This window comes from Eriocheir sinensis, unplaced genomic scaffold (assembly GCF_024679095.1).
Source record: "Eriocheir sinensis breed Jianghai 21 unplaced genomic scaffold, ASM2467909v1 Scaffold1225, whole genome shotgun sequence".
NCBI lineage: Eukaryota > Metazoa > Arthropoda > Malacostraca > Decapoda > Varunidae > Eriocheir > Eriocheir sinensis.
In genome coordinates, this window is record NW_026110547.1 from 21,140 (window position 1) to 35,000 (window position 13,861).

A 13,861-nucleotide genomic window follows, 5' to 3' on the forward strand; every position below is an offset into this window, starting at 1 on the left:
ATCTTGTATTGTAAGAGTGTCAAGGACACACTCGCCCATACTGAGTTCTCCAGAAATCATGGAGGCAACGGCCTCGTGTTCTTCGGAAAGCTTGGGAGGTGATTGAGGAGGGCCACCACCAGTCTTCTTCACCGTTAGCATGTAAGCTCCCCCCAACATCACTACCTATGAATTTATCTAAACATTTTATTAATGTGTTCATCTTATTGACTCTCATAACATGAAGGCCAGGCCTGTTCCACGCATTCTCTTGTTAGTAAAGTATTTTTTGTCTATGTCCCTGTGGAATCTGAATTTATCAAATTTAAACCCATTATTACATGTCCTACCCAGCTCTCTTACCATCAGAACCTTATAAATATCCCCTTATTAAAGCCCTTCATCCATTTATAAACTTCGATCAAGTCTCCTTGCACCCTTTGCCTCTCTAGAAAATGCAAGTTTAATTAACTGTTCGAGTCTCCTCATATGTCAAGTTTTTGAACCCGTAAATCATCTTTGTCATCCTCCACTGTACCAATTCTAACATTTTGATACCCATTCTACAATTATGAAGGTGACCAGAAAAAAACACATTATCATGATAAGATCTAACTAATGCTAAATATAGCTTGATGACATCAGCACTTGTTGCTTACTCTCCTTGAAATGAATCCCAATACCCTATTTGCACAATATCTAGGATGAATGCATTGTGCTCTTAGATGGAGATCAGAGGTCATCAAGATCCCTGAATTCCTCTCACACCTTGATCTTCTTAGGGGAGTGTCATTTAACCAATAATTATGAGGGGTTGTTCCCATATACACTCAGAGTACTGCACTTCCAGATGTATAAATAAAAACCAACACTGCCACCATCTTCAGTGGTCTTTCTTTACACCACTGAAGATGGTGGCAGTGTCCACCGAAACTGTTTAGTTAAAAATAACTATCGTCTGCCAGTGTGGGTTTTATTTATACATCAAGAATATTACGTCAGAGTGATTAGCCCATTCTTTGCACTTCCAGACATTGAACTCCATCTGCCACTTCCTGCCCATTCACGCAATCTGTCTAGTTCATCCTGGAGAATACTAGCGACCCGATCCGACTCAATTACTCTGCCAATCTCTGTATCATCAGCATTTTAGCATATATTGCCAACATTAACTAGTGTTAGTAGTAGTAGTTGTAGTAGGAAATACATTATATTCAGTGATGTTTGATAAATATTTTGTTCATTTATTTATATCATGATTATGTACGTATAGGCTTCAGGCAGGAAATGAACAAATTAAAGAGACTGTAAATTTTGATCGGAAAATATTTATGCAAAATCTTACAAGCTATTTTCATTTTCTGAACAGACATAACTTATTATTAGAGAAACTACAATAAAGATCTCAAAATGTACACCACTGTGACCAACCACCACACCAAGAAAAGACGGCGCCACTATAAAACACTTGCCTGCATCATGACGGGCTAGGGCCGACTACCATCCAGGTCTCTCAAGAAAGCCTAAAAGCACTATAGGCTGGGAAAAAAAAGATCAAACCTGGGCTATCTGTGTATAAATCAACCCAACTGAGCTACTGAGGTCACCATGCCAAGGGCCACTTATGCAGCACTATACCTGACACCCTGGCCCCTACTGTGGATATGAAGGAAAGTTGACCCCACTCACACTCATGGTAGCTGGAAACGCTTTTAATCGCTTTTAGTCAACCCATAATGCCACCTGTAGTATATATTTACATTAGAAAAACTGCAATAATAGTGAAAAATTTTGTCATGTAGATTACTGAATTTTCAATGTGTTATTGCAGTTCCTCTAATATATATAGCACCGCATGTGCTACTGTGGGTTAAATAAAAGCATTTCCAGCCACCATGAGTGTGGGCGAAGTCACCTTTCCTGCATATCCACAGTGGGGGCGAGGATGTCAGATACAGTGCCAGAGAAGTGGCCTCTGGGATCATCTTTTTCTGGGGCTGGTTAGGCTGTGGGACCACTGCCTCCTGAGCCCCATCAGTGGGAAATGTTAGCGGATGTTGTTATTCTGTCGATGTGTCACCAGGGGAGGGGTTAGATCCTATTGAGTTGCCAGGACTTCTGTAGGAAGGTCTGCATAGACTTGAGGGCTTGGAAGGCAGTGTTGGGGCTGAGGGTGTCGCTGCCCAGCAGGCCTTCTATGTAAAGTTGGCCTGTGGATGTTGAGTCTGGTTAGGGATGCTTAATTTGAGGTTGGTGTGGAGGGAGTGGAATCTTGGGCAGTGGAGCAGGAAATGTTCTGGTGTGTTAGGCTGTGTGAGGCACCATGGGCAGTGTAGGTCTTGGACTAGACGGAGAACTTTTAAATCATCGATGGCTCGGTTGGCTTGCTGCCCTGACTCCTATCCAGAAGCCTGGGTTCCATTGCCAGCACTCAATGGTGTACATTTTGACATCCACAGAAGATCTAAAAGAATCTCTCAACAATGGAAGCTCTGCGAGCATTTCCAGTGCCTACATCATAATCTGCAAGTATGTCTATGTTGATGGGCTCAAGTTCTTCTTCTGGCATGTCAATGGGGAGTTTGTTGAGGATTGCAATATTGTGCAGGATGGCACATGCAGTCACAATTTTTTTTGATGTTGAGAGTGCTGTTCTCATTGGCTTTGAGAGAATAGCAAATCTTTTCTTCCAAATCCCGAACGTTCTCTCGATCAGGTTCCTTGTTTTGATGTGAGAGGCATTGTAATGCCTCTCCTTAACAGTACGAGGAATTCGAATGGGAGTTAAAAGGTAGCTTTTACAGGCATAGCCCGAATCCCCCAACAAGTATCCTCTGTACTGCCCTCCCTCCAGAGTAGCACACAAAACAGACTCACTGAAGATGCGGGCATCATGTGCACTACCTTGCCAGTTCACGACCAGATTTGTGAAGAGCATGGATGAGTTGCAGACCCCCATTATATTCAATGAAAAAAAGCCTTTCCTGCAGCGGTAAAGTTCTGCATCTTCTCCACCTGGACTGATGATTGGGATGTGTACACCATCTACACATCCAATAACTCCGGGCATGGCAGCTACCTCGGCAAATTGTCGCATGACATCCTGTTCTTCAGCAGGACTGGGGAACTTTATGTAGTCCCCTGCTAGCTGGCAGATTGCACTGGTCACAGTCTTGACACAGGTAGATACACTGGGCAGCGACATGTCACAGCAATCCCCCATGTCAAGCTGGAAGCTCCCAGTGGCATAGTAGCGGAGGGTTACCAGCAGCTGGAGACGTGGTGGGATTGGAAGCCCTGTAAGAAAGAAATATTTATCAGAATATATATATATATATATATATATATATATATATATATATATATATATATATATATATATATATATATATATATATATATATATATATATATATATATATATATACATACACACACACACCATAGAACGGGGCTATTGCGACCACCTGGGGCAACTGAGACCAGCTAAGGAAATTTCTTTTAAAAATTAAAAAAAAATAAATAATAGGTCGGACTGTTTTGTTAACTTCTGTTTTGTAGACATTCAAGTACATAAGATCTGAAAATGTAAACCACATCTTTTCACTCATTCCACAAGTACCCCTCATTCCTATTCATTTGTGTATGTATATTCGAGGAATGTGACCCAGTAACGCTAAGGTGTGCTGTACACAAGCCGTGTCCCTCAGCCAAGTCCAATTTCTGTGATCTGTAGCCAGGCATCCTATGTAAGTATACAGCCAATGTGGAGGTGATCAATGTTAATGTTTACTTTGTATTGATCTTTATATAACATGGGGTAATTGAGACCACCATAATGGGGTACAAGAGACCACAGCTACATAAATGGTACACACTTCTGTTTTGTTTCGGGATGGTGTGTACCTACAAGAGAAAAGAAGGTTCTCCCAGGGCCCAGTATACTCCTGACATCCGGAAACAGGCTGATAATAATATTAATAATAATAATAATGATAATATTAATAATAATAATAATGATAATATTAATAATAATAATAATAATAATAATGAAAATAATAATGCTAATAATAATAACAAAAATAATAATAATAATAATAATAATAATAATAATAATAATAATAATAATAATAATAATAATAATAATAATAATAATAATAATAATAATAATAATAATAATAATAATAATAATAATAAATAATAATAATAATAATAATAATAATAATAATAATAATAATAATAATAATAATAATAATAATAATAATGATAATAATAATAAATTAATTAATAATAATGAAAATAATAACAATAATTATAACAGTAAATAATAATAATAATAATAATAATAATAATAATAATAATAATAATAATAAATTAATTAATAATAATGAAAATAATAATAATTATATATAATTATAAAAAAATATATAATAATAATAATAATAAATTAATTAATAATAATGAAAATAATAATAATTATAATTATAATAATTATAATTATAATAACAATAAATAATAATAATAATAATAATAATAATAATAATAATAATAACAACAATAGCAATAATAATAATTCCTGATGACTGCACCTCCATGGTGATGTGGTTATCGTGCCAAGCTACAAATCCACAGATCTAGGTTCAAATCCCAGTCGGTGTGCACCTCACCCAACTGTTCATTCTCCCTCTTGTGCCTGTCAAATTAATGGGTACCTGTGGAAACCTGTGGTAACCCAGATGTTACACCTGCCCTCTCTTTTGGGGTAATGGGTTCATATCCACCACAGGCTATAGTGCTAATGTGACAGAGGTCAGCACTCAGGCCATGTGCAACTATAGTATGTGCCCCTACCTTCACCTTACTTTCACTGAGAATGTGGATGACTGCCTTATCCTACTTTTCAACCAATCAATAACCAAGCCCATAATTTTTGCAGATATTTGCAGGGATCTAGAAGGCAGCATCGTTTCATGAGGTGGGCTGGGGAAGAGGGTCGCGATCGAAGCAAGGATGTGCAGGTGAGGGAATATTTTGTAAATCGGCAGTGTTAGGGGCATTTTAAGGCTGATTGAAAAACATTGGAGGGGCTGTAGCCCCCTAGCTCCCCCCCACAGAAATTATGGCTGACAACAGAAACTCATGTTAGAAAAGTGTGTCAAAAGATATGTTGAACTGAATTGTTTGCTTTGACCTAAACTCTATCGCTAGGAAATATGAAATAAACATTTATTCCTTAAGAATGATAATTTGACAAAAAAATCATAGACATATATGTAGACATATTTTTACATAGCTGAGAATAACTAGGGTATGGATCTGTGACTTTGGCACCTCGTATAATTTGAGAACTATCAGGGCTGTCCCTGTTTATGGTTGTGGTTCGTTGGCAGATCTAAAGGGGGACCCAGGGGCCGCCCCCCCATGGTCCTGAGCGAATACTGGAAACTAGCTCAGAAGTGCGCTGCGGCTATAACAACAAAACTCGCAGAACATTCCAAATTGTGTGGTAGGCAATTTCATCGGACTTTTCAACAATCGGGCCTCCGGCAAACTTTTTTCCTGAATCGGCTCCTGTTGCAGTTAAGCATCAGTACATTAATCTTGCTAGCCACAGCTTGATCAGGTCTGATTAAAGTACCTGTAAAGAATGGCATTTTTATATTTTCAGACCTATGATATTTTAAGCTTACCTCTTTTCCTGGTAGAATCTGGCAATAGGTGCTGGATTTTTGATAAGAGATCCAGGGTGACTTGCTTGGAGAGCCGAAAGCGTTGAGTGAACTCCTCTTCCGAGTACATTTCAAAGGGATCCCTACGGCTCCTGAACAAACGGGTTCTCCTCCTGATGGCCAGGTCTTCCCATTGTCCCACGTGAGCCACTCTACGTAGCAGGTGTCTGTAGGCTGCCATTGCTGCTTTTTCTGTAATAAAAATTATATTTAATCTTTTGTGTCATCACCCTCATCAAGGATTATTTTCATTTGAAGTGGAACTTAAGCATCAAGGTCTGTCTGAATATAAGCTTGAGCTTAGATGGCCAATGTAATTATTCCCCATAATGGTGTGAAATATTAATATTGGCCATGCTGGGGTGGGCAGGCTCAGTAATGAAGGCTGCTTCCTTGACCTATTTCATAGCATTCACAATTCATACTTATTGAGGTTTACTGGCGTCAGGCTCACTGTAGTATTACCAAAGTTAAGGTAAAGTTGGGGGCACACGCTATAGCTGAGCTGCGCGTGGGTTCTCCGTTGCATGAACACGTGAGCCTGTGGTAGGAGGGAGCCCAACACCCCGGGACACAGGGCCAGTGTGACATCCGGGTTACCACAGTTTACCTTCCCCAGGTACCCATTTATCAACCAGCCCGAGAGGGAGGATGAACAGCTGGGTGAGCAGCACGCTGACTCCTCGGGTCATGATTCGGACACGGGGCCGCGTAGTAGTAGTCAGCCACGCTGACCACTAGACCACGGAGACCTCTTAGTATTACCAAGCACGAATAATAAGATTATACATCCTGTCAAGCTCCCTCACCCGGGTGTAATAATACATTTTGTTGGGGCTACGGCATGGCGATGAAAGGCGAGCCTCCTGTCAGCCTTCCAGCAAGTTGTAAACACGCCTTATCCCGCCTAACGTATCCTGCCACTTTAAAAACACTAAACAATCATTCACAGCCGGGAAAATACGCTTGGTCTTACCTGTATATGGATGATGAATTGTAGTAATGGCGGCAGCCTTCCTCTCCCGCGTGACGCCAGGCCGGAGGGGGGAGCTTGTTGTCGTCACGACGCCTTATTCTTGTAAAACGCGGAACGGGTACTGTTATCAGAGAAACACTAGTGTTCTGCCTAATAGGATATTTTTTTCCCGAAAATTTATTTTATAATTTATTGTATTTTTTACATTCAGTCTAAATTCTGATAACAATTTAAATCACGATTTCGACGAAGACACGGGGTACCCGTGTCCTCGACACTCGACCATGTTCCAGTATTTTGGCGGGCATTTCAAGTACTCTCAGTAACGACTTGACTTCATGGGAAGTAACTTGTCCTCGACCTTCCGTCTAGCAATACCACCCTTAATATACCGAGAAGGGATATATGGAATTTAGTAGAATATATATATAGACATTTTTTTTAACTGAAAGGGTCAAATACTTGGAAAATGAATCCACGCTTATGTATCTACTACATTTATTATTTTTATTAGGTATACCATGTTTATTAAGTTAACCCGCTCATAAACGAGTGATTAAAGAGTAATTTTGATAAAGCTTTACCATCATACTCGACAGATATGTTTGTTTGATAACCTTAATTCTTGCCCGTCAGACATATAGCCTACCCTTTTGCCTTTCCTCCTCTGATTTGTAACATTCATTCATTCTTCATTTTATTTGCTTCATCTTATTTATTTATTCTTATTATTCTTATTTATTTACCTCTTATTTATTTATTTATTTGCATCCTATTTATTTATCTTTGTTTGATAACCTTCTTGCCCGTCCCTAATAGCCTACACGTTTTCCTTTCATTTTCTGATTTGTAACTTATTCATTCATTTTTCCTTTTATTTGCTTCATCTTATACATTTATTCTTATTATTCTTATTTATTTGCTTCTTATTTATTTACTAGTTTATTTATTTGTATCCAATTTGTTTATCTTCCTACTTATTCCTTTTTTTTCGTATCATTTTACCAACAGTGTGCGATTATTCCATTGGTACGTAGATTACAAAAGCAATTCTCTCCGTTCATTGCCTTTCTTTTTATTTATCAAACCACCAACAAATTATAATATCTTCCTATAGTGTCACGTCATATCGTAACCTAGAAATCGCCCTAAAATCTATCACTCTAAACCCAATTTAACCTTATTTTTCTTCTTCTTCCAGGTTCATTACACGTCAATTCAGCTTCCACTTGACAACCACGAACAGGAACAAGGTCAGCATCGCCCCAGGAAAGCCTCCACCAACATCCCTCTTTGGTAAGTACAACCTCTTCCTTGATACTCCCTTAGGTCATGTTATTCAGTTTCCAATAAAGCTCGATCGCCACGCCCTTCCAAACTCTCATGAAACTCCCTTAATGGTCTTTTTGCAATTGTTCTTCAGTCTCCTCCAAGCTCCCCACGCCTTTCCTATCTCTCATGGAACTTCCTGCGGTCTTATTGCTATTGTGTCCTTGTTTCCACTCGCACAAGCTCCTCATTTGTCCTTCTCCGTCTTGAAACTTTCTTGGGTCATTTAGAGAGAGAGAGAGAGAGAGAGAGAGAGAGAGAGAGAGAGAGAGAGAGAGAGAGAGAGAGAGAGAGAGAGAGAGAGAGCAAAACAACACACATTGACGTAGGAATATAACATGCGTAGGTGCTTAAGTTCTTGCGTTCGTCTCAGGTGTAAGCGAAGATAAGGGTTACCTGAATTACCTGAGGATTTATTAGCTCAACACCTGGTCGTGGGGAAAGGCTCACGTGCCCTTTTCTTTATCTTATCTGTATTTATTAGTGTTCGACAGCCGCTCATTAAGGAAGGGTTTTATAAGGGATTGGGGTTGGAATGTCACCCACTTCTGTTTTGTTCGTTCCCTGTTTGTGACGTGTTCTGGGGATTGGGTTTTTTTTTTTTTTTTCGATATGATTTGTTTTGTTGCTGTTGGTTATTGTTGTTTCTGTTATTGTTACTGTTTTATTTTCTTTTTCTTCGTCCTTTCTTTTCTTGTTGTTCTTGTTCTTGTTCTTCATTTTGTTATCCTTATATTATTATCATTATTATTATTATTATCATTGTTATTATTATTATTATTATTATTATTATTATTAGTAGTAGTAGTAGTAGTAGTAGTAGTAGCAGTAGTACATGAGGATAAGTAGATTGGGTTGATAATGTGACGAAGGAAGACGTAATAAAATTGAAAAAAAATTGATTATTAGAGGATGAATGGGAATGAGGAGGAGGAGGAGGAGGAGGAGGATAATAATGAAGGGGTTGAAAATAAGGCAAATTATGCATGGAAAGTCTTCAGTAAATGCGGGTCGACAAGCATACAGATAGTAACTAAAGGAAGAAGACAATGAACGCAAGCTATATATCTCGTTATGCTGAACCGAAATGCTAAAAACTCCATAAAAATAGCTATCATTAAACACTAAATACTGAAAATAACCGTCCATAGCCATGATTCAACCCTTACAATAATAACGCAATATGGTTATCTATGATACTATACGATACCAATTCAGTGTAACATTTCATAAAGCATTAAAAACTGGTCTCATTGACAGTACCGTAAAAACATGTTACCATAAACCTCGGTAACCCAACCCTCATCTCTGCCTCCTCCCCCACCATGTGCAAGGAGGCAGATGAGGGGTGATAGTTAGGTAATGGGAGCGAACCTTTCATGAATTAATCTAGCAAATAAAATCGGCCAAAAACATAAATATCTAGTCATCCCTACCGAAAAGAGAAACAGACATGACGATATTAACCCCTAAAAACGATTCCGTATGACTAATTTTGAACTTAATACCATGACCACTGACCTTAATTTGGCGATGATGCAGTAATCCTGGCTGAGTCGCTGAAGATTCTGGTGATGGCTCTCGCGGGACTGAACGAGGAGGCGAAGCAAAGGGGACTCAAGATATTCTGAGCCACTACCAAGGTGCAGGTGTTTGGAGGCTTGCTGGATGAAACGGTACAGTCTGTCCATGCGTGTGGTGACGAAATTGAGATCTTGGAAAATTTCTCATACCTTGGTGGCAGAATGCTGAACAACGGCGAGTGCTGTCAAGAGGTCTGACGGTGGATTGGCTTGACCTTTGACCGTTTTGAAATTTCTGACCACATTGACCGTCACGAGCAATTTGACCGTCACGAGCACTTTGACCGTCACTTGACCGCTTTCACCTTCCCTTGATCACTTTGACTTTTCCCTAACCACCTCGGGCACTGTAACATTTCCTGCATCCCTTTTGATCATTTTAACGCAGGTAATTGTCAGTACTCTTAAACACATCATTACACACTACGGCCATTGTGGTGTAATAAAAAGGGGGACGGGAAAGAGAGGGCAACGCGCAACTTCCGTACATTAAAATAAAAAAATCTTCACCACACACATTTTTCTGGGGCCGCTGAATATCTAAGTAAGTTATCGACGGCGTTAATTGGCTACTTACCTGGGCTGCGGAGGTGAAGCCCGGCGGGAGGCGACGCTCAGGGAAGTTACTGGAAAGGTAAGGAAAGGAAAATTATTAGTGACAAATGACTGATTGGCTGACGAACTGACTGATTAGGATTTTTTTTTCTTTACATCCCCGCCTATAGCCCAAGCCCGTCATGGCGCAAGAAATTTTATAGTGGCGCCAGTTATGCTTGGCTCTTGCTGCTCCCCGGAGCTCATTCTTGATTCACTGGACGGTTCCTTTTAGAGTCCGGGTTGATGGGTGGTCTTCTGGACAGCATGTGGGTAGTCTTAGGCCACTCGGCGGTGACTGAAAAAGCCTTACTGACTGACTGAATGAATGAATGAATAACAGAATTACTAACTCTCTGTCGTCATGCATTCGCAATCCTTAATAAGTTGGGTAACACGGCAAGGAGGAGGAAGAGGCGGGACACACTTCTGCTGCCCTCTTTTCCTGCTGCCGTTGCCGTCCGGCTCTCAGCTCACGTTCGCTGTACCTCGTTGTCTCTCACTTCTGCACTTATTTTATATTCAGACGTATTTCAATTATCATCACCACGATGAGAATTGACGTTGTTCTGGCACTGGTGTGGTGGGCCTTGGCCACCAATCTGCTTCTGAAGTACACCGGGCTCGGCCCTACAACCCCGCCAGCCGAAGGGCTGCGCGCCGCCAGGCCTGTGGAGGAGGACCCCCGGCAGGACAGCTCAGCCCACAAGGGCTGGGTGATTGCTGATCTGCTGGCCGAACAAGAGCGGAGTCAGCTGGCGTTGCAGGACCTAAAAAGACAAAACGCCCTCTTGTCCGTCCTTCTACTTCAGGCCATAGATGAAGCCAGCGTCCTGCACAGGGCGGTGCTGGCTCAAGAAACGGCTTGGAGAGAGAAAGAGCAGCAAAGATTAGCGCTGGAGGAAGAAAACAGCGGCCTGATCAATGACCTGCACTTATCGCGACGCGAAAATAGCGTCCTGCTCAGTGACTTATCTAACGCTGGAAAAATAATTCACAGGCTCCGAAAATTCGTGTCCTTATTCCAGGAAGAAAACCACGGCCTGCTTAGTGATCTGTCTAACGCTAGGAATGAAATTGACAGGCAGCAAAAAGTCGTGTCTTTCTCCCGGCAAGAAAATAACGACCTTATCAAAGCGCTGGCCATATCCAAGGCTGAAAATAACGATCTTGTCAGAGCGCTGGACATTTCCAAGGATGAAAGTATCGACCTTATCAAAGCGCTGGAAATCTCCAAGGCTGAAAATAACGATCTTGTCAGAGCGCTGGACATTTCCAAGGATGAAAGTATCGACCTTATCAAAGCGCTGGAAATCTCCAAGGTTGAAAATAACGATCTTGTCAGAGCGTTGGACATTTCCAAGGATGAAAATATCGACCTTATCAAAGCGCTGGAAATCTCCAAGGCTGAAAATAACGATCTTGTCAGAGCGTTGGACATTTCCAAGGATGAAAATAACGATCTTGTCAGAGCGCTGGACATTTCCAAGGATGAAAATAACGATCTTGTCAGAGCGCTGGCCATATCCAAGGCTGAAAATACCGATCTTGTCAGAGCGCTGGACATTTCCAAGGATGAAAATAACGAAATTGCCAAGGCGCTGGCCATATCCAAGGCTGAAAATAACGATCTTGTCAGAGCGCTGGACATTTCCAAGGATGAAAATAACGACCTTATCAAAGCGCTGGCCATATCCAAGGATGAAAATAACGATCTTGTCAGAGCGCTGGACATTTCCAAGGATGAAAATAACGACATTGTCAAGGCGCTGGCCATATCCAAGGCTGAAAATAACGATCTTGTCAGAGCGCTGGACATTTCCAAGAATGAAAATAACGACATTGTCAAGGCGCTGGCCATATCCAAGGCTGAAAATAACGATCTTGTCAGAGCGCTGGACATTTCCAAGGATGAAAATATCGACATTGTCAAGGCGCTGGCCATATCCAAGGCTGAAAATAACGATCTTGTCAGAGCGCTGGACATTTCCAAGGATGAAAATAACGACATTGTAAAAGCGCTGGACATGTTCAAGGAAGAAAATGACGACTTAGTCAAAGCGCTGGCCATTTCCAGGGATAAAAATAACGACCTTGTAAAAGCGCTGGACATCTTCATGGAAGAAAATAACAACCTTGTCAAAGCGCTGGCCATGTCCAAGAAAGAAAATGACGACTTTGTTAAGGCGTTGGCCATCTCCATGGATGAAATTAACGACCTTGTCAAAACGCTGAACATCTTCATGGAAAAGAATGACGAACTTGTAAAAGCGCTGGCCATCTTCAAGGCTGAAGATGACGACCTTGTAAAAGCGCTGGCCATCTGCAAGGGTGATGATGACGACCTTGTAAAAGCGCTGGCAATCCCCAAGGCTGAAGATGACGACCTTGTACAAGCGCTGGACATCTGCAAGGCTGATGATGACGAACTCGTAAAAGCGCTGGACATCTGCAAGGCTGATGATGACGAACTCGTAAAAGCGCTGGACATCTGCAAGGCTGAAGATGACGACCTTGTACAAGCGCTGGATATCTGCAAGGCTGAAGATGACGACCTTGTACAAGCGCTGGATATCTGCAAGGCTGAAGATGACGACCTTGTACAAGCGCTGGATATCTGCAAGGCTGAAGATGACGACCTTGTAAAAGCGCTGGATATCTGCAAGGCTGAAGATGACGACCTTGTACAAGCGCTGGATATCTGCAAGGCTGAAGATGACGACCTTGTACAAGCGCTGGATATCTGCAAGGCTGAAGATGACGACCTTGCACAAGCGCTGGATATCTGCAAGGCTGAAGATGACGACCTTGTACAAGCGCTGGATATCTGCAAGGCTGAAGATGACGACCTTGTACAAGCGCTGGATATCTGCAAGGCTGAAGATGACGACCTTGTACAAGCGCTGGATATCTGCAAGGCTGAAGATGACGACCTTGTAAAAGCGCTGGATATCTGCAAGGCTGAAGATGACGAACTTGTAAAAGCGCTGGATATCTGCAAGGCTGAAGATGACGACCTTGTACAAGCGCTGGATATCTGCAAGGCTGAAGATGACGACCTTGTAAAAGCGCTGGATATCTGCAAGGCTGAAGATGACGACCTTGTACAAGCGCTGGATATCTGCAAGGCTGAAGATGACGACCTTGTAAAAGCGCTGGATATCTGCAAGGCTGAAGATGACGAACTTGTACAAGCGCTGGATATCTGCAAGGCTGAAGATGACGAACTTGTACAAGCGCTGGATATCTGCAAGGCTGATGATGACGAACTTGTAAAAGCGCTGGATATCTGCAAGGCTGAAGATGACGAACTTGCACAAGCGCATGATATCTGCAAGGCTGAAGATAACGAGCTTGTAAAAGCGTTGGCCATCCCCAAGGCTGATGATGACGAACTTGTAAAAGCGCTGGATATCTGCAAGGCTGAAGATGACGAGCTTGTAAAAGCGCTGGATATCTGCAAGGCTGAAGATGACAAACTTGTAAAAGCGCTGGATATCTGCAAGGCTGATGATGACGAGCTTGTAAAAGCGCTGGATATCTGCAAGGCTGAAGATGACGAGCTTGTAAAAGCGCTGGATATCTGCAAGGCTGAAGATGACGAACTTGTAAAAGCGCTGGATATCTGCAAGGCTGAAGATGACGAACTTGTAAAAGCGCTGAATATCTGC

General features: G+C 41.5%; 2 protein-coding genes across 3 annotated transcripts in view; one reads left to right on the top strand and one right to left on the bottom strand.

Annotated features, from left to right (window-relative positions):
• Nucleotides 1–1,987: 1,987 nt before the first annotated feature.
• Nucleotides 1,988–13,861, bottom strand: part of LOC126989583 (putative nuclease HARBI1) — a 30,830-nt gene continuing 18,956 nt past the window's right edge. Inside the window, exons 1-3 of one of the 2 annotated variants that reach the window (XM_050848154.1) lie at nucleotides 6,685–6,817; nucleotides 5,670–5,900; nucleotides 1,988–3,276 (exon numbers count right to left, since the gene is read on the bottom strand). In XM_050848154.1, coding sequence (XP_050704111.1) covers nucleotides 2,444–3,276; nucleotides 5,670–5,889 — 1,053 coding nt within the window. In that variant the 5' untranslated portion in view covers nucleotides 5,890–5,900; nucleotides 6,685–6,817 and the 3' untranslated portion in view covers nucleotides 1,988–2,443. Of the gene's footprint in view, nucleotides 3,277–5,669; nucleotides 5,901–6,684; nucleotides 6,818–13,861 lie in introns of those variants that run through there. The other variant, XM_050848153.1, reaches the window with a different exon arrangement.
• The window catches only part of LOC126989582 (flagellar attachment zone protein 1-like), a 3,808-nt gene continuing 855 nt past the window's right edge, over nucleotides 10,909–13,861 (top strand). Inside the window, exons 1-2 of the mRNA XM_050848152.1 lie at nucleotides 10,909–11,512; nucleotides 11,807–13,861. The exon at nucleotides 11,807–13,861 is cut by the window's right edge and continues 855 nt beyond it. Of these exons, the coding sequence (XP_050704109.1) occupies nucleotides 12,218–13,861 (1,644 nt within the window). The 5' untranslated portion in view covers nucleotides 10,909–11,512; nucleotides 11,807–12,217. The remainder of the gene's footprint in view (nucleotides 11,513–11,806) is intronic.